General features: G+C 36.6%; 1 protein-coding gene and 1 pseudogene across 8 annotated transcripts in view; one reads left to right on the top strand and one right to left on the bottom strand.

The window, feature by feature from the left end:
• Positions 1-6,852: 6,852 nt before the first annotated feature.
• EYA4 (EYA transcriptional coactivator and phosphatase 4) overlaps positions 6,853-27,721 on the bottom strand; it is a 286,653-nt gene continuing 265,784 nt past the window's right edge. For 2 of the 8 annotated variants that reach the window (XM_003255733.3, XM_030809705.1), the window contains 6 exons: positions 22,770-22,828; positions 22,511-22,671; positions 20,104-20,218; positions 15,799-15,920; positions 13,726-13,826; positions 6,853-10,244 (listed from right to left, as the gene is read on the bottom strand). In XM_003255733.3, coding sequence (XP_003255781.1) covers positions 10,164-10,244; positions 13,726-13,826; positions 15,799-15,920; positions 20,104-20,218; positions 22,511-22,671; positions 22,770-22,828 — 639 coding nt within the window. In that variant the 3' untranslated portion in view covers positions 6,853-10,163. Of the gene's footprint in view, positions 10,245-13,725; positions 13,827-13,864; positions 13,966-15,798; positions 15,921-20,103; positions 20,219-22,510; positions 22,672-22,769; positions 22,829-27,721 lie in introns of all 8 variants that reach the window. The other 6 variants (XM_012506148.2, XM_003255735.3, XM_003255734.3 and 3 more) reach the window with 4 other exon arrangements.
• On the top strand, positions 24,782-25,170 carry LOC105739548 (annotated as a pseudogene).

The raw sequence follows: 27,721 nt of genomic DNA, 5'->3' as shown, positions 1-27,721 counted from the left end.
TAAATGCAAATTAAAACCACAATAAGATATCACCTCACACCCATTAGCATGGTTACTATAAAAAACAAACAGAAAATAACAAGTGTCGGCGAATATGTGAAGAAAAGGAATTTTTGCACACTATTGTTAGAAATGTAAAGTGGTGTGGCTGCCATAGAAAACAGTATGGTAGTTCCTCAAAAAATTAAACATAGAATTACACGTGATCCAGCAATTCCGCTTCTGGGTACATATCCAAAAGAACTTAAAGCAGGGACCTAGTTATTTGTATACCCATGTTCATAGCATCATTGTTTGCAAGAGCCAAAAGGTAGAGGCAACCTAAGTGCCCATCAATGGAAAAATAGAGAAACAAAATATAGTATACACACATATTATTATTCAGCCTTAAAAAAGAAAGAAAATTCTAACAGGCTACAAAACAGGAGAACCTGAAAGAAATTTTGTTAAATGAAATCAGCCAGTCACAAAAGGACAAATACTGTATGATTCTGTTTATATGAGGTACCTCAAGTAGTCAAATTCATAGAGACAGAAAGTGGAGGAGTTGCTACAAGGTACTAAGGGGAGAGGAGAATGGGGAGTTATTGTTCAATGGGTAGAGTTTCAGTTTTAGAAGATGAAAAGAGTTTTGTGGATGGATGGTGGTGACGGCAGCACAACAATGTGGATGTACTTAATGCCACTGACTGTAAACTTAAAAATGGTTAAGATCATTACCTTTATCTGTATTTTACCACAATAATAAAAAAAAAAATCATCTCCACTAGGCGGAGGTTGCAGTGAGCTGAGATTGCGCCACTCACGCCAGTCTGGTGACAGAACAAGACTCTGCCTCAAAAAAAAAAAAAAAAAAAAAAAATCTCCACTATAGAATTTCAGAAAAGAGGTAGACTTGGCTACATAGCTTTTCTCCACTTACCCTTTAGGAACTTGCTTCTGAACATCTTCCATTCAGATACTCCTAAAATCATAAATCATGCTGACTCCTCAATGCTCCATCATGGTTTATTTTTCCTATATTAGGTGGCCCCAGAACCTTTGTAATTCCCCACTCTAATCAGAAGCCTGTCCAGTACCCTTCTTGGAACCACGCTATAGGTTAGGGAGCCTGTAAGTCTGCTGTATTAAGAGCAGTTGATATGCATGCCTAAAGGTGTTTTGAAAGGGAGGAATCTGCAAAATGTATCTTAACTTAAATGCAAATTAATTGAGCAGCTTTAATTGAATAGTTATCTCTTGGGCCTTCATATAGGACTGGATATAATTCCAATCACCAAGTCAAATAATCAGCTTAGGGTCCTTTTACCGCTTATCTGCAGAACTAAGATTCCTACTACATAAAGGCCATTTCTCACATAGGCAACACAAGAGTTACTTGGATGGCAATTATGTTCACAGAGAGAAAAAAACAGTGACAGTTAACTCCATTGCTTGCAATCTCACCTGCTCTTGATGGCATTTTTCCTCAGATCATACTCCCTACAAGTGCTAAACAACTCAACTGAAGTCAGTGGACAGAAAATATGGTGCAATGAGCCTATTTTGCAGTCCCGATAATTTCCACCTAATGGACTAAGTTCCAATTCTGTCTGTGCTACCTACAGGTTGTATAATCTTGGGCAGTCACTTCAACTATACAACTGGACTAAGAATACTGACTCTCGTGGGTGTTATAATTAAATGAGGTAATATATGGTAAGGTAAACATTGATCAGTCTCTTCATTAGTTGATTAGCCTCTTCAAATGTTAGTTTGATTAGTCTCTTCAAACGTTAGTTTCCTGCCTCTTCTTTTCAGTATGCTTGCTGAAGAGCTGGCTACAGAGCGAGTGACTGAATCAAAGCATCACATCCTACATGCTCCCATTCCCCATCTTGCTACAGTGGTATCAGTTTCTGTGCCCAGAATATGGTGCTGAGGTTGGATGAATAAAACAATTACAGGGCCTTCAAGGATAAGAAGAAGGAACATGGATAAATATCCCCATTCTGCCTAGGCAGAAATAAGAAAAACATTCCCTTTTCTCTTCTTTAAAACCAATTCTTGAGTCAGGCATGGCAACAATATGTGTTGCCAAAAGTGGCCAGTTTGTGGTAGTAGGTTTTATTCAGAAAATCAGTGGGTGATGAAAATTTAGAAGATGAACTCATCATTTGTAAAACTGTAGATGAAAGTTTAAAAGATGATGTTATACCACTTTTTCTTCACTGCTCTCATCAGTGGCTCCATCCCACCCTCCTGCTGTTCTCATAACTGATGTAGAAATAATTTCATGAGCCAAACAGGATGGTTTTATAGGTGTGTGTCTGGCATTAACTTTATTTCCTATTCACATACCAGATATTACTGCCCGCTCTTACGAAATAGTTTATTCCACCATAAATGTATGTTTTAATGATCACCACATTTTTTTTGGAATACATTAATCTGTCTAAAAATAGGTGATTAAATCATCTGTCATTCTGCTGTGAAGCTCTTTAATGTTTTCTTTGGGAAATAAATTAGAATGCCATATTGGTTTCCAAGCAGACATAAGCTGGCGATGACCTTTTTGTACAAAAGTTACTGATGAAAAGCTCATAGAGGCATTTGGATTTCTTGAGGATTGTAAATCCAGGTACGTTACTACTTTATCTACTGGAAATTGGGGTAACGCAGGAGATGGGAAAGCATGATGTTAAATCAACTGGTGATCCCAAATAATTTTCCATGGTGTTCATCAGATTCATCAGACATGCACACACTATGTTGCTGTCATCATTCCTAGCCTTTCCACTATGCTGTCTCAAGTTTGCACAAATTGTAAATGATTTTAAATGATTAACTGATGTGACATAATCAAATTACTTAGGGTTTTATTTACTGTGCTCCGAGTAATTCAGTTATGACCTGGCAAGGTATTTAACAGACAATAGTGAAGTTACTACAAATTCAACTTTGCATTGGACAACTCCATTTGAGGATACCACCACCTTCAAATTAGCAATTCCAGAAACTGGTCTCAGTATCTTGCTCCAACAACAAGCATCACCCACTACAATAAAAACAGCAAGTAGAATCGTTTTACTTCTTTTGTGTTTCTGGTCTCGGCAAACTGCACTACAATCTACCAAACTGCCCAAGCCAGAAACCTAGAGGTCAGGCTGGATTTGCCTGAGGACATGAGGTGAAGAAGCAACCACTGTGAAGTCCTAACGTACTCTTAATACCCTAATTTCTTTGAATCTATGCACTGTCTCATATTCACGCCCATCACTTAATTCAGGAATCTCTCCAGGATCCTGCACCAGCCTCTTAGATCACTCACTCTCCTCAGCCTGGCCAGAGTAACTATTATAAAATATAAACTGGGACACATAAATCCTCTGCTAACAAACCTTTCATTCAGTACCTACTGATCCCCGAGTAAAACTGAAATTGGTTGATGCTGTATTAAAAATCCTCACCAAGTGGCCCTTGTTTATTTTTCAGTCTCATTTCTTACTATTCCCTTTATTCACTCCATGCTTCAGAAACAAGAATTACTTGCAGTTCCCTGACTATACCATTCTACCCTTCTCCCTCTTACCTGCATTCTCTTATATATTTTCCACTTTGCTTAGATGCTTCCAATCCAGTCCGGCAAATTCTCTGGCCTTCTCGGTTTTGTCCTTGGGGCTTCAGCTTTGGACTCATTTTCTCCAAGAATCTTCCCTTTAAGGGCTGGTTAGGTTTCTCTGCAAGTGACTCACCATGCCCCTGTGTTTATCCCCTGCTAACACCCTTCATTCATTATCTTAAGAGTCACCCCCACTGAAAAGTGTAAGAACCTTAAGGGTCAGGACTGTGATGAGTTTAGGGTCAGCAGTACTCTGCTGTGGTTCTGTGGAGGATGATTTACTTGGTGGTCCCTCTACCTTTTCCAGTACACCCTCTTCCAATTCTATGTATTTTCACTGAAGGCTCACCAGAAAACTAAAATGGCAACACCATAGCAGACATAAGGCACACAAATCTAAGATTTCATGACCACAAAGGACAATGCATTGCCCTTTAGCCATAGAGACACTGTCCCTGCAAGCTGCAATCAAAAGGCATTTTGTTGGGAGAGAAAATAGTCATCTGGCTTGTATAGAGTTATATGCATTGTCAGAGATTCTTTAGCATATTACGTTTGGAGATTTTTCAAGCTGTGTGCTAACACAGACCTGGAAGGTTCTGTGGATGAAGGAAAAGCGAAGGAATAATGGCTACTATTTCCATTGAAAGTCAGAACTTGGGCACAATGAACATTTTCCCCTTGAGGCTCTGAGTGGGCATCTTTGTTGATTGCAGTATATCCCAAGAATTGACTCTGGCCCAGTCAAATGTAGACTGCTTTGTGTAGTGACCTGTGTATTAGAACACATGCATACTTTGCCAGAATTACATCCAATAACTTTTAAAGAGTATACAAAACCACGCAGAGATGTTAAATAATGGTTATTAGTCTGGGTGCAGTGGCTCACACCTGTAATCTCAGCACTTTCGGAGTCTAAGGCAGGAGGATCGCTTGAGTCCAGGAGTTTGAGGTTACGGTGAGCTATGATGGTGCCACTGCATTTCAGCCTGGGCAACAAAGCAAGACCCTGGATTAAAAAATAAATGGGTCTCTTTTGCTAACTAAACAACATCCGACACTTTAATTTTTTTGTTTGTTTGTTTCAGGGACTCAGAATCACGAACCACAGTTTGCAGAGAGATCTGATTTTTACATGTTTTTGTGTGTGTGGCTTTAAGTAATTTAAGTCAATTAAGCCTACTAATATTGCATACTTTTTCTTTTATGAAAGGGAAAAAGGGAGTATAAAGGAGGCAATCACTGATTCATTGTAAACGTTTTTTATCCAGACAACCATTCTCAGGTCACATATAATCTTTCTTCAATTACATCTTTGCTTATGGCCATCCTTGCTCTTTATTTTCATAAATTATTAGGCCAGCAAATACTCCAGCTAAGGTATACAAACTTACACAGGTCATGTGTATGTTTTCTTCTCTCCTTTTCCCGTTCAAATCTAGCTCGATCATTTTTCTTTTCTTTTCTTTTCTTTTTTTTGAGACAGAGTCTTGCTCTGTCTTCCAGGCTAGAGTGCAGTGGCATGATCACAGCTCGCTGCAGCCTCCACCTCCCAGGCTCACGCAATCTTCCCGTCTTGGCACCATGAGTAGCTGGGACTACAGGCACACACTATCACATCTGGCTATTAAAAAAAGAGAGAGAAAGAGAGAGACAGGGTCTCTCTATGTTGCCTGGGCTGGTCTTGAACTCCTGAACTCAAGTGATCCTCCCACTGGCCTCCCAAAGTGCTGGGATTATAGGAATGAGCCATCACACATGGTCCTCTACCACTTTAAATCTCTTCAATTCTAGATCATGCTCATGCAAGTGTTTTCCTGAAGTTTATACATTGTAATGGATGAATCAACAACACAAAAAATAAATGTGTATCATGTTGGATTAATCTAAGAACTAAGTATTTTTTCTTAGTAAAGAAGGAAAATGCTAGAAGTGTTGGGAAGCAGGTGCAATTTCAGAGAGGAGGACCTTTACAGCAAAAAGGTGTTCTTTAAGAACTGAAGAAACCTAGGGCATAGGTGATGCAAACATCTGGGTGAAAACCTTTTCAAGTAGAAGGAATGGTGAGTGCAAAAGGCCTGCAGCAGGTGGGTGGGTGCAGGTATGTGCCAAACAAGAGGTGCCAGTTTGGCAGTGAGTTGTGAGACAGAGGAAGGGAGTGCTCACCAGGGATGGTGCCTGTGGGCCTTACAGGCCATTGCAAAGGTCACTGGTGTTTGTGCCAAGCGAGCTGGTGGTTTCCAAGAAGAGGAGAGATATCCTCTGATGCACAGTATGGTTCTGGCTAGTGCGATGAGATGGTGAAAGGGTGTGAGGGCCAGAGAAGGGTGACTAAGCTAGAGGCTGATGTACTTATCTATGTGAGAAAGGATGCTGGTTTCAGCTGGGGTGGTAGTCGTGGGAGAGGTGAGAAGAGGCCGGCGCAGAAGCACAAGCTCAGATTTGGACATGTTGATTTGAGAGGTCCTTTCTTCCAAGCAGGTATATAAATAGGCAAACAAGATACATTTGTTTGGAGTTCAGTGGGGAGCTGGGATATGATATGTATAATTTAGTCTTTCTCATAAATTCAATTTCAATGGCAACTGGATATAAGAGAAAACAAAAGAAGTTTACATATTAAATTTATTTTAAACATTTTCATTGTTTTCCTGTAAATCAGTATTGATTTTTGGATGGTGTAAGTCTTACTAGAATGTTGCCGCATAACTCCACTTAAATACCATTAATTTGGAGGCTAACATTTTTCAAGGTTGTGAATGAACAGAGGTTGATCCAAAATTTGCATTTGGTTTACATGTGAACAACAGATCCACAAATAAATAAATACTATACACCAGACAATAAAGGAGCTATTAAATCTGTTACAGAAAACTACCTTTTTATCCTCTTGGAAGATACTTAATAAACTATGTCCCATATTCACCTAAACGATACTTGCTTTAAATATTCTAATAGGTCTAAATATTTTAATTACTTTATCATTAGTGAATTGTGGCTACATTATGCATTATACTTACTTGAATGTAGCTACCTGTGTGTAAAAAATTATGCAACTGACATCTTTTCAGTAAAGCAGCCCACTTTTAGTCGTAATTAGTGACGTTTTACTGTGTTACATCTCATTTTGCTTTAACTGAAAATTATGCAACTTAGGCATAAAAAAGAAAAGTTATGAAGACCAGAAACCTAAATACAAATTTCACATGATTTAGAACCAAGCTAAATAAACACACAAAAACTCTACAACATGGGAGGGTGAAGGAAATGAAAACAATTGCAAAGGTATTTATTGAGAAATAGTAAAGATATACATATTTTTACAAGCTTTTAATATTAATTTACATTTCTTTAAATTATGTAGGCCCCGATAATCTACACTTTACTAATACATAACAGAAACCCTTGACATTGTGAGATGTCCATAATGTTACCATAGTTGGGAGTCAAAATGCAACTTTGGCTCATGATTCTTAAGTTTGTTTTCAAAAGAAATACTAAATGCCATATTCACTGAGAATGTAGGCTTGTCATAAACAAATGTGCTTTAAAAAAACAACTTCATATAGGAGCATGCTGTTGACACTATTCTGAATCTTAGCTCATTGCAGACTAAGGAGAAAACATTTTTAGAGACAGTTATTATCTACTTGTTGTGTGCAAACTGTATGATTCTAAAATATGTTTTTGCCTCTGAATTTGATTTACAAAATTTTGCAGGGGCATAGTGTCCTAATTGTATGCTATAATACTGTAGCCAGGCCACCTATTTTGTTACTGAAATTACATGGTCTTGATATTTTTAAGGTGCAACACAAGGTGGTTATCTTTCGTAGTAATATACCAAGCTGTATACATAATAGCCGAAAACCCACTTTAGTTACAGAACATTTTTCAAACTGGTTTACAATAAGGCACAATATTCCATATGTCAATAGGAGGTGGAATTGCCAAGGGGTTGGTTTTGTGTTTGTTAGTTCAGTTTTCGTTTTTCAGACTAGAAAGGAAGAGGATTTTCTATTCCTAAGGTGGGAAGGGAAGAGTTCTAGTTTGTGCATTCTCAATGTCCCATGGCCAAGCTGTGATGCTGGCTCGTGGGCCTGCACCATTGTTGTGCCAGACAAGCTGTTCTCCATCAACCTTGCATTTAGGTTTTATGCCGGCAGCCTCTTCTGAACACAGAATCAGAAAAAGAGATGTGTGTGATAAACTGTACGGGGTGATGCAACCAGCCGGCTTCTCTTTGCCCTTTCAAGGGGTGTTTGTTTCTGCACCTGCAGATTTAGCAGCATAAAAAGCCTTGCTTGTTTGATATGAAAAGACCTACAAATTTAGATGTAATGCCACAATTCTATCATTTAAAGAAACCAGCTATACAGTAAAGATAATTTGTTTTTATTCACAGTAATAAATATTTAAGGTTTTAGTGCACAACATAATTAAGTACTGATAATCAAGGCAACACTTAAAATTTTTTAACTGCTATTTTCAAGCTAAGGGCCAACAGAAGTATAAGATTTACTATCATTATTTTTATATTATTAAAAGTGTTCCAACTTTAATTTGCCTGGAATAGTACTTGGGGCAGAGGCAGCCAAAAGCTACAAAATTTAAAGGATAAGTAAGTTTAAGGTTTAGATGATGAAATCACAATCTTGTACAAAATTGGGATCTCAGTACCTTTCTACCCAATATAAACATGGCCTTGGCATTCAGTAAAGAAATACAGGTTTGTAGCCTAAAGAAATGAAATCATATTTCCACAGTGAATGTTGTGATCTGTGAGCAAAATGTAGACTTTTTGAAGCCACAGAGGCCTCAGTTGATGAACTCATGAACCAGCCTCTGGCGAGGGGCATTGACTAGTAGCCTGACTCCAGGATCCACATTATGACATTTTAAACACAGAACTGCAGGTGCAGACACCATAAAAATACTCTAGTTCTTAAAGTCTTAAATTTCCACAAGGGAAATCATGTCATAGGAAATAAGAGGAGAACCTGTGTCGTGTTCCCAACATGGGCTACACACAAGGAAAAAAACCATGCAAACACAACGATGATGGGCCCTTCTTGTAATGAATGCCATCCATTGCGCAGTGACAATACAGGCAGGAACTAACATATGCAAGTCTGTCATGAGGAGAACCTGCATTGATGTATTCAGATGGAGAACCAGGTACGATTTTACTGTTGTCATTTCAGCAGTGAGGCCAAGATCCAGCTCACTTGCTAATTTAATTTATGATGATATTCTAGGTAAAATTTTCATAGACCCATTGCTTTCATTAGACACCATCTAGGAGATCTGCCTTCCATTTCTGATGATATTATCATTTTTGCAATGGCATTGGGAATAAATATACTTAGCTTTATTTTAAGACGTGCACTCAATCTGAATTTTATGCCATGTTGATGGCATATTCTAAAAGAGTTTATGTGATAATTGCTCATGATTTGCATGATAATATCCTCCTCTATGCAACTTACACATATCAAAAGTCTCAACCTCAAAACTGTGCAAGTTGTCATGAATATGGCTCTTAGTTTTCTCCAGTAAAACTGTAGAAGGGGTACTTGAGACTTCTACATACATTTCACTTTCTAAGTAAAGGTCCCACAGTCTTTCCCAAACCTTCCGCTCATGGTTGGATGCGCAAATAGTTGCCTCATACAATTATTGGAATTATTAAGAACCCAAATAAAACACAAGCTTTCCTTTATTATTGTTGTTTTCTTATTGCAACAAATACTCAGTTTCTTGCTGATGCAGTAATTAAGCTTTGAGAGCTTGACTTTTAAATTTGGTCATGTTAAGAATCATCACAAAGGTTTTTTTTTTTTTTCATTATCTACAGAGATTTTAACCAAAGTTACATTGTAACACACAAATGCTGTCTTGTCTTTAAGGCACAACACATCAGTATGAACATTCTGTTTGCCAAACTTAAAAAAGAGACAATATTATATTCCCATTTCCCCTCCCATTCCCCTCCCCGACAAATGAAAGAAAAATTGCATCCACTTTGAAAGTCAGCTGCTAATAAAGTCACAGTAAATTATTTTCATCAATAATTTACACAAATTACAGGTCTAAATAGGACTGTCCTTATACAGTCTGAGTGCATTCCAATTCAGATTTTCTGGGCTAGGTAGGCTAAAGTCAGATTCAAACCTCAGGGCTGAGAAGATCTCCCATTTTGAGGAATGTTGTTGACCACCTTGTCAGACGGAGCATGTGTGTTGCTGCTTTGCCAGGGTAAGAGTTCTCTGCTAAAGCTGCTCATTCCAGTTTGGACTCATTTGGTGTGTACCAGCAACTTCCACAGATTTTTAAAAAACCCATTAAAGTGTTGAAAATATAAGACCATAGAGTTTCTTTTCTGTAGCACTAAAGTTTAACTCCATTCAGCAATCTGAATTCTTCATTCTGGAATTTTTATTCCAAATATGATTTCATCCATTAAGACAATTTATATGTGTAGAGCCAGAGGCATTGAATCACACATAAAAATTCAGTGTACTTGAAATATAAAAAATGGATCTCCGGCTAAAGAACACAGTTACAAATACTCTAATTCCAGTGCTTGGTGGAGAGCCAGGAGGTCTGAGTGACTGGATATCCTCCAGAAGGGCATGTTGTGCTGTGTGGTTAGGAGAAGGAGGGATGGGAGAGAGAAGGGGAAGGAATGAGGCATGGAGAGAGATCACAACCATTGTCTCAATGAAGCAGCAGCACACACAGGGATGTGTGGTCCACCCAAGTTCAGGGGAGGGAGTTTAAAGGCGGGATGATCATATGTGAAGGCTTGGCAGCACCAGTATGGCACTGTCAAAGTAACAGAGAAATAGATCTGAACTGGATTTTAATGAGAATAATAGCAAATGTTAACATTTCTTAGATAGTTTAATATTTATTTTGGAAGTATCACTACCAACAACAACATCTGGGAAAGTAAGTGGGCATCAAAATCCTACCTGGCTGATGGAAAGCAAGTTTTAATCAGTGCATCACTCCTACGGGCCTCTCAGTTAAAAATAAAATGAAACAAAATGATAAACTTCTTAATTTTGGTAATCTAGGAAGAAAAGAGGGTGAATTCCTTTCTGTATAAAAATAATTTGAAGCAGGACCATATAAAGTAGAAAAAAAATGTGGGGATTATAACTTTCTTACTTGTCTGGGACAACCAATAACTTAAGCCAGTAGAGTCGACCTGATTTATTTCACTGGTGTAGAATTGAGAGAAAGTACTCCAGCACACATTTTCAATGGGGAAGATATCATCTCCAAAGGGACACAAATGAGTTCTTGTGGGGCAGAAAATCTTAGCCACTACAGTGGTTTGTGGCCCTCAAAAGATATACTATAATAGTATACAGTACATATGTGGTATTAAAATTTGATGAAAGGGAGTAATTAGAAAAAAACTGTCTTTAGACCCCACTGGCGATGATAATGACAAAGAAAAAACACTGCACTACAGGAACTGACAAAACAAAAGCATGATTTGTAAGTTTGGGCTGATGACATCTTCTGGAATATGTATGTATAAAATATTCATGTATATAAGGGAAATGCATATACAGATATAAAACATGCAAAGATATTTTATTTAAGAACTAAGTAGCATAATAATCCTTATTGCTATATAATTCCTTGCTGCACACTATGGTAGCCACCAGCCACATGCGGCTATTGAGCACTTGAAATGTGGTTAGTCCGGTTTAAAATACATAATGAATTTCAAAGACTGAGAACAAAACAAACAAACAAAAAAGAATGTAAACATGACTCCAATAATTTTTACATTAATTAGATATCAAGACAATTATTTTGGGTATACAGGGTTGATACGTTATTAAAATTAATTCTGTTTCTCTTTAATTTTGTAAAATGTGGCTTCTAGAAAATTTCGAACTACATATACAGCTTGTATTAATATTATAAGTTTCTATAGAAGAGCGCAGTTAGACATTCCTATTCCTAAACTTTGACATTTCTTCTTAAATTTCTCAAACAAAATATGTATAGGTCAAATTAAGGCACTGAAATTCACATAGAAGTAACATTTTTTTCATTCAGCTCAGATCTATTTGTAACAACAAAACAGTACTTAACATTTCTGCACATGCGATTATCGCTACATCCAAAGAAAAGCATGCATTCTGGGTACGAGAGAAACCAACCACCTCTGTTTTAAAATAGAATAATAAGCCTTCACCATCACCAAAACTGTACCTACATAAACAACCATTTGGAAATAGCATTCTATCTGAGATTCTTTTCCATTCAGGGTCATGCCTTTCCCTCCTGAAGTTTTAGGTATAAAGTAGATGGTATAACAACTGGTAAACCGAATCTATGCTGTGGAAAACAGGTAGACTCGGTTAAGTTTTAATTGTCAAAAGCATATAGTGTTACTGGTTTGGAAAATTGAATTATATTAGTCCTTACCTATATATACGTGAATTTAATTTGTATAGTCTAAAAGACACGTAAATTTAGCAGGAGTGGGGCTGTATTACTAATCATTGGCTGCTCTTTGTTGTGTATAACTATGGTGCCAATAACAAAAATCACAACATGGACTCAGGACATTGACAGACTCCAGAAGATATTTCAGTTGAGTGTGAGTAGAAGCATTTCAAGTAGCAGTCAGCAATGAAAGCTGTATTTCTTGAGGCTGCAGCCCTGACCTCATACAGGACGTGCTTGGGGCTAGTGTGCTGTCTTGGGTCATTGACACTGCTAATGAAGGCTGAGGTGTTCTGTGGGAGGCAGAGCCTCAACCCACTCTCTTAAATGTAATTGAAAAGCAAGTATGGCTGCCAATACTGTCACCAAACCTTCTAAAGTGGAAGTGCTTTCCTCTTCTCCATTTTGCTTGATTTAAATAGACTAGAACATACATCATTTCCTTTCTCTTTCTCTTATAGCCATAAACTTTTCTATAAAACTGTTTTATGTTGACTGTTTTTTGAAAACAGGTTAACACTCCAGCACATGCAAGCGGCGAAGGCTTTATTAGATGATGATTTAAAATCTCCTTAGGGTGATACAGATAACATTCTTTCTGTGTAAAACAGTATAGGCTGGCATGTCATTGTTTAAAAATACTAATTCATCATCTGGCTTTGTTTTGTTTTGTAAATTCTATCACTTTTATCTTGGCTAGTTGATATTTTTCTATCATTCGGTGAAGGTAGCAGTAGATCTTAGAGTGGAGTTGACTGACAGTCTGGTGGTGGGGGCCAATCCTGATATCATTCTTCTTTTGATGTTGAACCAACCATTTAATGGTTTTTAATTGCCTTGGTTTCTTCTTCAGAAATATGGGCCAGATGAAAAGCCTTATTAAAATACTTAGGGCCTATGGGATCTTCTGAATGTGTTCAAAGCCAGCTGCTTGGCTTCAATCAAGTACCACTGGCTCACCAAAACAAATGAAACTCCTCTAGGAGATGTGAGGCACATTACGGCTAAGATAAGTTGGTGCAAAAGGATCTGAGCAATACATCCCATTTCAGTAGCACTTATTAAAAGTCTCTTGTAGCAGTTTTTCTTCAGCTATTAAATCTGCCCTCAGCATTCCTTATCATGGAGCATGCCTACTTCCAGGCACTCACGAGGACCATATGGCATGCAGGTCTCATGAACTACTCACATGACTTTTGTATGGAGCTCATTAATCTCTATCTTGCTAAATTTCACGTGCTTAACAATGGTTATTCTCCCCCCCATCTTTCTTGCAGATCCCCTGGCTCATCTATATCTATGCACATTGTATGTGTATTAATATATACATATGCATCTATATAAGCATGTATATACATGCCCACACAAATATATATGTTACTATATATATTTACTATATGTATATACATTCAAACATGTAAATAAATATAACTAAATTTCCCTGCATTTCGTATCAAATTTCAGGCAAAAAATGCTAAACTCCAAATGGTTTATTTGAATGTAAGTATTGACCCTCTCATGCTCTTATTGCTTTGCATCTATAAATTTAAATCATTTGTCAAGCTGCCATTGGGCCAAACTACAGAAATGCAAACAAAAAGGCTTGCATTAGAAGTATCACACCGACATTGTTTGAGACAGGTTACCTTTTTTGCTGCCTGTTCTTCTTCTACACCATCCCCAATTACAACATACACTACTTTTCTGCCAAACCTTTGCATTATTCGTTCAAAGCAACTTTCTTTTCCTGGAAGATAAATGAGATAAAGTTCAGAGTGAAGTTACCTGGTTAGCGGCATGCTCCTCATCTCGGCCATCTCCAATCACAACATAAGTTATGTTAGTGCCAAATCTGGACACTATACGCTCAAAACAGCTTTCCTTGCCTGAAAAACAATGCACTGCTTATTCTTCCAGCCATTGCATTCATTAACCTAAAGATTCATAAAGTGTTAAGTTAATGCCCCTTGAACATCACTTGAACTGGCTCACAACCTCTGGGTTCATGAAATCAACACATATTTGAATAACGTAAGGCGTTACTTTGGACAGATGATTAAACAAATGTGTTTCACGCTCCAAAAATATCAGTAGGGTTAAGCATTTGACCTAGAGAAAATATTAGTATGTTTTTCTCCACCAACAGAGTATTGGGGCAACTTTACAGGCCACTGTAGGCTTTAACCTTTGTTTGTTTAATTCTGTAAATCAGTTTTAAGTAGCATAGACAAGTCAGCTAAATGTGTTCTAGAGAAAAACTGAAGGTTCACCACTAAAAAAAGAGGAAATACTAAGAAGTGAATTTACCTTGATAAACAACTCCTTTCTTCAAGTGGGTGAGAGTTAGCCTGCTCAAATAACTTCTGCTAAGGGTGCTGTCTGACTGGGCCACAGTACTGACAACACTGGTATCCTCTCATTGCACTACGGGAACATCACCGTGGAATTTCTACATATTCTTTGTTTTTAAAACATTGGCATTATTCTCTAAATTTCACTCCCAGAATGTTCATGCAGTCATGGCTACTTCTGCCTTTTTTCTTAATCTGATGGTTCAGAACTCCAAAAAATACTAGCTTAAAGGAAAAAATAAAAATGAGTTTGTTTCAGATTAAAGAATATAAGGAACTATTTCGCCAACAGAAAGAATATTGTCTTTACTAAAATAAATGTTTATTCTGCTATAAAATTATTTGATTCATCAAAAAGCAAAATTACTTTCTATTAGTCCTGCTGACATAAATACACACATCTAGATTAAAAATGTATGGTACTGATATCCAGGCTCTGAACTGTAGTGCTTATGACAATGTGAAATTTACTCTACGGAAGCTTGGCTCTCCTTAACTGTACTCTTGAAACAGCTGCCAGTGGAGGCTCCTTTTGCCAGGGCCAACATCAGACCTCCTCAAAGCCCAGGGCAGGTTATTTTTGGTGGGGGATTTTAGGATTTTGAACTTCTCTTGTCAATGTGCCAGAGCCTAAGTTTGTTGACCTTCAAGGCATATTACACAACCCATTTATTTTCCCAAGTATTTCCTTGACAGATAGTGGAATACATCAGTTTTAAGTCTTTCAATACGGCAGAAGTTGATGAAGTTTTGCTTTTGAATGTTTATTAGAAGTTGGAGTCTGCGAGAAAGGCACTTAAAAATCAAAGACGGCTCCACAAACAGATATTATCTAAATAAACAAGGTTGTGGTTCTTTGATTGCTACTGCACATTTTTGGAAATGCAGATTTCCAGTCACTCATGTGTTATGAATATTCCTATTATGTTTTCTGATTCATAAAATTCTTTTTTTTCTGTAATTAAGGGCACTAGTTCAATCCATCAAAGAATCCCCTGCAAAGCCAAAATTGTATTTTTATCTTGGATCTAGATTACTGCATATGCAAGGAGGCAACATTATACGCCATACTAATTAAACTATTAAATACAATGGCTAGAGATATTACATATTATTTAGATAACATGTGCTGTAATATTCTGTGAAATAAAAGAACGAAATATCTATACTCAGATACTGAGTTCTTAATGTCACTAGGCAACAGTTCTCAAAAAGTTCTTACATGTACAATGAGTTGCAGGGGACTTTGTAATTTGAACTTTATCCAAATTTGTTTCATGTGCTAAGTGAAACTGCTGAAAAAGGGAACCATGCAGAGACACACAGATGTGGACACATTCCATACAGAGTTTCAAATAATTTCCTTACCTATTTTAGTTGCACTGTAAATATTCTCAATGGGGAAAGCACCTCCTAAACTATAGAGTAGAACCTTCGCAAGTGCTGGGATCAGTTGGGTTGTCGTTACCAAGACATTTACGCAGTTACTCCTAAAATAGGGAGGAAATATACATGTTTGTTTTCTAATACTAAATAACTTCTAATAGATTTAAAATTGTCACTGTGGTCTCTAAATTCCTTAATTAATGGTCCCTTTCAATATTCATTAGCTATTGCCTATCAGCAGACAGACATTCCTCCAATAATGGCAGATTATTAAGAAGAATATACAAACCCATGACTATACTGTGATGCTTAAAGTTCTACAAAGTATTTTGTCAAAACAATATGCTGTTAGAAGTCATATGTAGGTAAATGTTACAGAATGAAAACATGGTAGAATGAAATAAAGCACAGGCTTTTAAAGTTTCGAGATGTGGTTTAGATATGAACTTTCATGACTTGCACTGTGTGATATTCAGAGTTACATTTCTTTTTAAATTACAAACACTGTATATACTTGTAACAGGAAAATTTGTAAAAGACAAATATAAAGAAGAGAACAAAAAGCATTATTATTTAACCATCCAGAGATAACTGCTCTCTCCATTTCATGCATTTATTTTCAATGTTTCTGTTCATATACAGATTTTGTTCTCCCATTGGGAACATTCTATATATTCAATTTTGTATTGTACTTTATGTATTTATATCATGAGCCTGCTTGTTTATATCTATTAACTATTATTCCCCTCTCCCAACAAAACAATGTAGAGTATATACATGGTAGAGTAGTTTTTATACATGTATATACTCTACATGGTAGAGTAGTTTTTATACATTGTTTTGTTGGGAGAGGGGAATAATAGTTAATAGATATAAACAAATAGGCAGCACACCAACATGGACATGTATACATGTGTAACAAATCTGCACGTTGTGCACATGTACCCTAGAACTTGAAGTATAATTAAAAAAAAAAACTACTCTACCATGTAGATGCACCAGAATTTTTTAAAGTTAAATTCAGTTGCTTAAGTGGCTTTTGATTTCTAAATATTAAAATTAATTCTACCAAAATATATTCTTACATCTTTGATTATTCTGAGACTATATTCACAGAATAATTAGGGTCAGAGGGTAAGTTAATTTTGCTAGGAGTTCTAATACATAATTCAACAAAGCATCTGTTTTTCTGACATTCCAGGCATTTTGTGAAAACTATTGGGTTAGTGCAAAAGCAATTTTGTTTTTTGCCATTAAAAGTAATGGCAAAACTGCAATTGTATCAATATGGTAATATATGTGGATAACTCAGCAAATTCCATAGCATGTAACTACTCAATGTATGTTGATTTCTTTTTCTCCTCCCTTCCTTGTTATATCTTTATTTATTTCTGGAATACCACATATTCCCTTAGTTGCCTTAAAGCCATCTGTTTAACAATTAATCTGTATACATTATATAATAATCTAATAATGTAATAATCTTTTTTAACTTATATAGAAGACATCTTTTAGAAATAATGAAAGCTATCAACCTCCTTCTCAGAGAAATGCACACTCCACTACATTTTACACATCATGTCAGTGGCTCAAGGGTCCTTGCACTCCAGTGTCCCTGACATTTGGTTTCTCTTGTCACCAGTTACAAAGGACATGAGATAGCAAGTCCCATTTCAACCGGCTTTAACTGTTAGACATTTCTTCCTTATATAAAGAGCCAGAATCTCCCTTGCAGGATTCCTACTCATTGGTCCCAGTTCTTTCCTTTCCAGACATAGGGAGAAATCTAATTGATTTTCAGCCTAACATCTGAAACAGTTGAAACTGGTAATCTTGGTTCCACACACGACTCTTCTGACTAAGCTCTCTGGCTCCTCCTTCCATCTGTTTCTTTTATGTGGTTCCCACAGTCCAAACCCGTGACTACCACACTTGACACAGGCTGCTTCAACCCCGCCACAGCCCCCACTGGAATATGGTGCTTAGAACCCACAAACTAAGCTGCCATGGCTTCCCCAATCAGACACGGGAAGCTACTTCCCCTCTGCTCTCCATTTGGACTTTCTGCTATCCATGCAGCTCCGCCTGTGCCATGGGTCAGGAGCTGTGCAGGATGTGACAACTATTCATTTACTTTCATGTTCTTAATATTAACTTTTTTTTTTTTGCCCTGTCAGGCTTTTCTGCATTCTGATTCAATTAGTCCAAATAAATCTTTCTCTGAATGCTGTGTTCCCCATATATTTATTAAGCATGCTTTTTTCTTCTTTTTTTAAAACTAACAATTTGTCATCTTATTCATCGATCTTTTCTTTTTCAACTTTTATTTTAAGTTCAGGGGTACAAGGGCAGGTTGGTTACATAGGTTAACTTGTGTCACTGGGGGTTGTGGTACAGATTATTTCATCATTCAGGTATTAAGCCTAATACCCATTTTTTTTTTTGCTGATCCTCTCCCTCCTTCCATTCTCCACCCTCTGAAAGGCCCCAGTGTGTGTTGTTCCCCTCTATGTGTCCACATGTTCTCATCATTTAGCTCTCACTTATAAGTAGGAACATGCGGCATTTGGTGAGAGTGTAAATTAGTTCAGCCATTGTGGAAGGCAATGTGGCGATTCCTCAAAGACCTAAAGACAAAACTACTATTTAACCCAGCAATCCCGGTACTGGGTATATACCCAAAGGAATATAAATCATTTTATTATAAAGCCACACGCACTCACATGTTCACTGCAGCATTTTATTCACAATAGCAAAGACATGGAGTCAACCTAAATGCACATCAATGATAGACTGGATAAAGAAAATGTGGTACATGTACACCATGGAATACTATGCAGCCATAAAGAAGAATGAGATCATGTCCTTTGCCAGGACATGGATGGAGCTGGAGGCCATTATCCTTAACAAACTAACAAACACAGGAACAGAAAAACAAATACTGCATGTTCTCATTAATCTTTTCTTTTCTTTACTGTTTTTTTTTTTTTTTTTTTGAGACGGAGTCTTGCTCTGTCTCCAGGCTGGAGTACAGTGGCATGAGCTCGGCTCAGTGTAACCTCTGCCTCCCAGGTTCAAGCAACTCTCCTTCCTCAGCCTCCCGAGTAGCTGGGACTATAGGTGTGCACCACCACGACCAGCTAATTTTTTTTTTTTTTTTTTGTATTTTTAGTAGAGACGGGGTTTCACCATGTTGGCTAGGATGGTCTCAATCTCCTGACCTCGTGATCCACCTGCCTCGGCCTCCCAGAGTGCTGGGATTACAGGTATGAGCCACTGCACCTGTCCCATTAATCTTTTCTTAATGGAAATGCTGACAGATTCTTTTTTTTAACTTTTATTTTAGGTTCAGGGATACATGTGCATGTTTGCTATATAGGTAAACTTATGTCACGGGGGTTTGCTATACAGATTATTTTACCACTCAGGTACTAAGTCTAGTACCTAACAGTTACTCTTTCTGATTCTCTCCCTCCTCCTACTCTTCACCCTCAAGTAGGCCCCAGTGTCTCTTGTTTCCCTATATGTGTCCATGAGTTCTCATCATTTAGCTCCCACTTATTAAGCATGCTTTTATTTATTCACCTAACTCAGATAGAAAATCATGGAAGTGGATAGTACAGAGATTCAACTCTACCTTACTAGCTATCACATTCCAGACTTACATCACTTTATGAATTAGCATATATGGCACCTGGTTGTACAATTGGTTACAAATCAATTTAATTCTGATTTGTATACTGACACAAGTCAGAATTTCACTGTTTAGTTCAAACAACAAAATGGTTAGAATTTTTTCAAGAGCTTTCTCTTGCTTTTCTGATGTGCTTACATTATGTGTATTATCCATAATGGCCTAACACCTAAAACATGCATTTTTGTATAAACAGTACTGTTTTATATTTGCCATCGCCCCCTTGTACTCTGCCACCTACTGAGTTCTCTTTCTTTTTTCATTAGAAGTCATGAAACCATTCTGTGGGGATTATCAATTGCTATGAGAAGAGATGGGTGGTGAGATAGGGTCTCCTGTTTATTCTGAGAAGCAGCAACCTTCTCTCATCCCAACACACACACACACACACACACACACACACACACACACACACTCACACACTCTCTCTCTCTCATGCACATGCACTGAAATTGAAAACATCACTGAACTCAGAATTGTTAGGTCCCTTAAAGTCTAAAACGGTCTAGGAATTAAAACATTTTTATCTATGTTGTACAATTAGAACTGAATCTTCAATACGATACACATAGAAAGGTAACAATTCCACTTACCTAGTGCTAATAATTGATAAAGACTTAAGTGCATTTGTTAGCCAGGAATCTGTCAGACCTTCAATCTCTGCCCTTAACTGTAGCCAGGCATCCCTCTTGGCAGGGCCAAGGAGTCCTGCAACACCAAAAAGCAAGGCAGAGTCAAGAGATGAATATTTTCTCAGAATTCAGTTTAGATTCCCTTCTGTCTGGAATAGATCATTTTTATTTCAGTATACATCAGAAATGCAGAGATACAGATTTATGTCCATATTGATCCTTCATTTCTGAATTGATTATCCATTCATTCCTTCAATGAATATTTACTGAACTTCTAGGTCTCAGGTAGTGCCAGTGAAAAGTGGCCCCAGTCTCTGCCCTCACTGATCCTACAATCTGGTGCAGTGGATCTCAATCACCTAAAGAGCTTTGAACATGCCCCTGCCTGGATCTCATTCCAAGGGACTGTGATATTTGAGGTCTGGAGGAATAGCTGGGCTCCACCAACCTAGGGACACAAACTCCAAATGTTTTGACTGAAAACGTTTAGTTTCTTAATAATCACAATCATTTCCACTTTCAAACAGTAACAATGGCATCATCATATGTAGCTGTTAAAATGTTTCTAATACTACTGCTAATGCTACTATAAATACTTTGCTATGTAAAAAGAAATTAAGAATTTTGTTTAAAATCATGAAATGTAGGACAGTTACAGACAGTCATGAATTATAACATTGATGTTATAAGAAAAAAGATAGATGTGCTAATTTTTTATTTTAAAAGATCCAGTTCTTGCTTTTATGATAAAACAAGATCATGTAAATCCATTAAAAAGGAAGGTTTCTTATTGAAATTGTGTTTTAGAATATTGGGAGCACATATACACTTGTATGTTTTTTTTTCACTCAAAATTTATAGTTTCTAGCAAGTCTCATTTGTCCTCATTATAATAAAGAGATGCTCATGTATGACAGAAAGTAGACTTGTGGTTGTTTAAAGTTTCTAAGATACAAGATTATTTCTTAGTGTTCTTGTTAACTTAAAATAATTTTATTAATATACCGCAAGAAGGAAGTGATGACATCTGAATGATAAAAATTAATTAACTCAGATTTCCCAAGGGGATATTTATTTTAAAATTAAACGTATTATCCACCATTGATTTTAATTAGAAAATCTACTTATTTGATTTTACAAAAGCATCATGTACAGAGCACTACAGCGAATCAGGAAATCAGTGTTTCTCCCCAGAACCCCATGCAAGTCAGTAGCTTGCAGGGGTCAATTTCTTATTTGGAAATGAATGTCTTCCATATGTAAGCTCCCTTTTGGTGCTAACATTATTATCCTCTTTGGCTCTAAATTTTTTTTTCTCTTGGAGTTGTTATGTACTTACTGAGCATCTCTTATGTGGTTCACTGCTAGGCACTGGGGATACAAGGTGATCAGACACATAGTCCCACCCTCATGATGTATATGGATGTATGTGATTATATAATATATATGAACATTTTATTTACTATATTGTATTCTATGATATATATGTGAATATATGCATGTATAGTATGCACATGCATATTTAGCTGTATCGTTCTGTTTTGGATTCTAGTTTATGTTCAATTACTCTTCCTTTTTAGAAAAAAAGAGAAGCACATAAAGAAACAAAATCCTGGGAGATTAATCTGATGTGACCTAATAGCAAATTTTAAGAATCTTGTTTACCTAAAATTGATTCTAATAAGATATCATCAAGGTTTACTTTATATATAGAAGCACATCCAGGATCACAGTTTTGATAGCAAAGGTTTTGATATCACCTGTAAAATATATGAAGGGGTATAAAATGGTTTTGATATTACCTACAGATTATTTGAACTTTTAAAAACTATGATAATCATAGTTGACACTATGCATGAGAATGATACACTGTTATAAAACATGATTTTTTTAAAAGATAAAATAAACCTGTTAAAGTCTTTGAAATGACATGAATAACTGTTTATATTTATTTTTGATGGGATTGTGGAAAGATAATACTTGCTAACAACCCTCCTTCAATGATGGAGGCTCTCTTCTTGAGAAAGGTCTTCTTCCCGTTGCCTTGGTCAGTTCCTCTGTCTGGTTTTCACTGATAATGCTCCAGGCACCAGCTGATATAGGGTCAACTAAATGCCCTGCTATAAATCTTGACCAAACATCTGGGCACAAGGTTACACAAATAATTCCCAATTCATGTGACGGTGGTGCATGTTTTATTTTGTAGTTAAATTTTTTCCCACCAATTCTAAGAAACTTCTGGCTCAATGTGGTTTAATAGGAGCTTTGCTTGATTCTTTTACAGCAGAATCATCTTTAACATGAAACTACAGATTGAATTCTACCTATACCCAGAGTACCTTTGTTAGATTGAAAAAGCCACACATACCTCCAACATTGTTCTTGTAGGTGTTATATAATTCTTTTACTCTTCTGTAACGAAAAGCCAACTTCCTCATCCAGTCAACCCCTCCTCTTACACCTGTTGGCAAACAAAGGTTTGCACTACTTGCAGCTGCATGGAAGCCATCAGTTGCAAAACTGTAGGTACTGTAACACCCAAAATACATTAAAAAGAAATAATTACATGTGCAAAACTCCACAGCCGAATTTCTGTAGGAAACAGCATACTGAAAGGCATAGCTTACCTTAAGTCCTGCCCATTATCATCAGAGGAAACATCATCTATATGAACTTGATCACACTCCTGTTAAAAACATTGGAAAAGTTATTTGTTTTCTAAATGATGCTTGTTACCATGCTTGAAGGTTTTCCCATCTTCTCATCTGATCAGACTACCGCCAGAAGATGGCAGCATGTGCCCGTCCATCTCACTGCCTCACGCTTGTTTTCTTCTATTGGGAAATGGCACCATTTCTACCCCACAAAATTTAAATCCAGAAGAGTTCCATAGAAAGGAGGGGTGAGAAAATATACGGCATGAGAGTTTCTTTAGAGCAATTTAAAAAATATAATCTTAAAATGATTGATAAGAAATTCTCTTGAATCTTCATAAACATTTGAGTTCCCTTCCAGCCGTTTATGTTGTGCATACTTAAGCATGGCTAATCTGAAGATACACAAAACTTATTTAGTCTGAACACCTCAGATGGTTACTATTATTATCATTTGTTGAGCGGCAACAGAGGGGCTTGCCTTCAGATTATGGTGTCCTGTGGAATTTCCATGACTTCCTGCTGGACCAGAACCATGAGAGAACCATGCTGGTGTTATTTCAAAGTCCTAGTCTTTTGACACAGAAAAAGGGTAATAATCATAGGAACTGACATTTTCCTTTTGTCAAGTTTTTAAATTTTCAAATCAAAAAGACTACTTTTAAGTAAAAGGGAAATAATGAAGATTTATCATCTCAAATGTGCTAAAAAATTCCAAGCAAAATAAACTTTATGTAAGTATACCCACACAATTGACCTTATTTATTTATTTATTTTTGATATGGAGTCTTGCTTCGTCACCCAGGTTGGAGTGCAGTGGCGCGATCTTGGCTCACTGCAAGCTCCACCTCCCGGGTTCACGCCATTCTCCTGCCTCAGCCTCCTGAGTAGCTGGGACTACAGGCGCCCGCCACCACGCCTGGCTAATTTTTTTGTTTTTTTGTATTTTTACTAGAGACGGGGTTTCACTGTGTTGGCCAGGATGGTCTCGATCTCATGACCTCGTGATCCGCCCGTTTCGGCCTCCCAAAGTGCTGGGATTACAGGTGTGAGCCACCACGCCCGGCCACAATTGACCTGATTGTAAGCTACTGTGTGCTCGGAACAAATGGTAACTTTTGTGGATAAGGATTCGATCCTTCTTTGCTGTTCTGAGTCTTAGTCCATCTTCAAATAATCTGCAAAATTCCAGTGCAACATTACAAGATCTAAAGGTGAAATTTGGTGAGGGCATTTAAAATGCCTAGTTCTCAGAATAATAAATATATAATAAATAAAAATAAATTATTTATAATAAATAACTACATCATATTAACCTCAGAGTAAGTATGGTTTAACATCTTGGGCCTCCTTAGTCCCCCTCAAAGTATTTTACTCATACTCACAGCTTCTGACTATATACATAGTGCTTAGCATTCAAAATTAATTTTAAAAAATCATTAAATTTGAAAATACACCATACTAAACAAAGGTTTTCTGAAAGCTACTATTTATATTAATTATTGGGCTTGAAAGTATCTGGCAGTCAAATATTTCATATCTAGTCTCCAGATTTCCACACAGAAAGTGTTTAATCCGGTTCCAGTTTAAAGGTGGTAGAGTTGACTCAGGCTTCCTTTAATATACAAAACTCAGTGGCTAGCCCAATCAGTACCTTTTGAGTATGTAACTTGAAAATCCAGGTAAGTTAAAATTCATATAATTTACAGAAATTACAGGTTCAGTAAGTTTTGAATAAATCTCCACCTACACGTATGGATCCCAAAATTTAATCTGACTGGAAGTGCCTTGGAGTGCGGCATTTGGTTCACCAGGTTACATCCCCACTTGACGGCACAATCTACCATAGAATAATCAATCACTCTACAATTCTTTCTTAAATAAATGGGGGAAGTCTAGACAAATGCTAATTCTTTACAGGATTACCACAATCATTTAAATTTTCTAACACAAAGTTATGATGATATAAAATAAAAGCATTCTAAATGGTGAGGAGAGTAAGAAGATATTTATGTCAAGAGTGGAAGGAAGGCAGAGAGGAGTGCAAAGACTGCCCAAGGAATGGCCTGGCCAGACAGGTATTTAGAAAATGTCTTCCCCTCTTTGACCAAGTATTGGCTGAAAGGAGTGCAGTCCAAACTGTAACCAAAGGAGGCATTATGCTTCCTGAAAAACATCCAGTAAAGGCATTGCAAGCAATGATAGTAACTGCTGGACTGTGCTTTAAGGAAAAGAGTGGAGAGATTTTACCCATTAGCATAAGGGTTGGAAACAAAGTTTTTCTCCCAGAATATGGAGGCACCAAAGTAGTTCTAAATGATGAGATTATTTCTTACTTAGAGATGGTGACATACTTGGAAAGTCCGTAGACTGAAATAAATCTCTATTGAAATAGTGTCGCACGAAGTTGCCTATTCCACTGAAGCTCTGAAATCTTTCCTCATGTAAATAACTTCTGTGTCTCTCTTTTATAATAAATTAATTACATTCAAAAAAGTGGAGGAATCCTTGTAAATTTCCCTGGTAATCAGAAGTTATTTCTCTACTTAATACCCTCTCATCGTAATTTTTAGAGAAATTCCTCTGACATTAAGTATTAACTCGCATGATTAATTTGTACATAGGTTGCCCAAAAACTTATCTTTCACTCCTGAGGACAACAGTATATCACACTTATTGGACCATAAGCTCCATAATTGAAGTTATATTTGAGGTTTTTCCAAATTGAACTTTTCTTTAAATTTATGCCTAGTTAACTATGCCTGTTGACTCTGGACGGTTGCCTGAGGATTACAGTCCAGTGAAAGAAACCTGAACTTCCATTATTTACATTTTTAGAAAAAGCTAAATAATTGTTCTTCAATTATTTTCACTCTGAGAAACTTTGTAAGAATCATTTTCACCAAAAAGTGAAATACTAAAGACACTGTAATGTTTTGGCTTTAACAAATTTTAGTAGAACTCAAACATTTGAAAATATTCTAGAACTAACCTTAAATACTTTAATTTTGTCTTACAAAGTGACCAAAAAGTTGTCACTGATATTTATCAGTTATAATTCACAGCAGTCTTTTCTCACTTTTGCCACCTCAAACTTCCTGGAGACTTCTTTTCTGGAGGTTATTCTAACTGAGATAGCACTTTATTTAAACACACAGGATTCTCTTCTGTTGGGGGAGGGTAGTTTAGGCATCTGCCTTCTCTGCAGTTGGGCAGGATGCAGTGGAGTGTCTATTAGGAGGATTTAAATTTGTATCTTTTAGGGAATTATGTGAGGAACAGCTGCCACTATATATGTTGCAGTATCTACTGAAAGATTGGAGTGTCAAATTAGATGTTTAGGTTTTTAAAAAAGCACCCTGAGAGCTTAAATATTCAACATCAACAATGACAACATAATAAGCTAATGGTAGAATTACTCTCTTGAGGAATTCTTTTTGTCAACAAGAGTAGAAATCATTTAATTCCAGTTATGGAGCCCAAGACAATTTTTGGCTGTAAGAGGTTTATTGAAATAAAAAGTTGTGTCAAAGTAAAACTGCCTTTCAAAGTCAGATGCAGAAGGATAGGGGGCTATGTATGTAACTGTACTGAATGCTTTCGAAAGCTATTGTTTTGATTCTATTAGTTTTAGTGCTTATTCACTCAAGTCAGTAAAAAACATTTGTGTTTCCTTGGGCACTTTATCTGGATGTGCAAGCATTTGTGTGGCATGCATGTATAGTGAGAGTTCAGTCAATTTATATGCAGAAACTCAATTATTTTATTGATTAAGTACAGTATTGTTGAATAGTTAAGTTCTAGGGTTTGAGTCAAATGAAATTCTTATCACATTCTAAAACACAACTAAAAAGCTATATACTCAGAGAAGAGAAAGTCAATACCAGTATTTTCTCAGGAACTACTTCTACCAAAGATCCTGCCAGGTATTTTTGAAATACATATAACATAGTACCTGAACTAAAATAAATGTCTTTAAGTGCCATACATGACTACAACATGTTTTTGATATACCAATATTCATTTCAAACTTGCTAGTTAGTTACAAATTCATTATATGCTACTTTCACCTTCTCACTGTAGTGTTCTTTTAAAAGTTGGGTAGCAAATTTATTCCATCTGGCTTCTAATGTGCCACTAAAAAAGCTAACAGTTCATTTATTCCACTTATTTCCAGTAAAAAAAAATTAACCAAATGAAATAAGCACTTTTACTTGGATACTACCACATAAAATTTCTTTTTTCTTTTTACACCTTTGAAAAGACTAATAATATTGAGATCCTCTTTACAATGCAACTCATCCATACTGATCAACAGAAAAACTAACCCCAAAAGTTATCGCTGTATGTAAAAAATTCAAGTTCTGGAAACGTTAAGGTGTTTGTTATTATCAAGTATGTATAAAATCATTCTGTATTCATAAGTAGCAGGATCAATTTAAATCAGGTTTTAGAGAGGTGATTATTATTTGTTATCTAAAACTGAAAGCTTGCCTAGTAATATTGAGCTTTCATACTGTCCATTGTAGAAAAAAAAGAGTGCCTCTTTAAACACACAGTAGTTTGTATTATTCAGTAAAAACATGACTCACTGTAGAGAAAAACAACAACAAAACAGCAAAATGCTATTACACAAGATTTCAGCACACACATTTATGGAATGTACTGAACCACTCATTTTTACTCTCATGTCTCAATTATAACTCAAACTGGATTGAAGACCATGTCATTTAAAAGAAAATCTTTCTAACTGGTGTGTTGGTGGGGGTGTAAATTAGTTCAACCATTGTGGAAGACAGTGTGGCAACTCCTCAAGGATCTAGAACTAGAAATACCATTTGACCCAGCAATTCCATTATTGGGTATATACCCAAAGGATTATAAATCATTCTACTATAAAGACACATGCACATGTATGTTTATTG

This window comes from Nomascus leucogenys, chromosome 3 (genome assembly GCF_006542625.1).
Source record: "Nomascus leucogenys isolate Asia chromosome 3, Asia_NLE_v1, whole genome shotgun sequence".
Lineage (NCBI taxonomy): Eukaryota > Metazoa > Chordata > Mammalia > Primates > Hylobatidae > Nomascus > Nomascus leucogenys.
The sequence above is the reverse complement of the archived record's forward strand: the minus strand, read 5'-3'. Positions and strand labels throughout refer to the sequence as shown.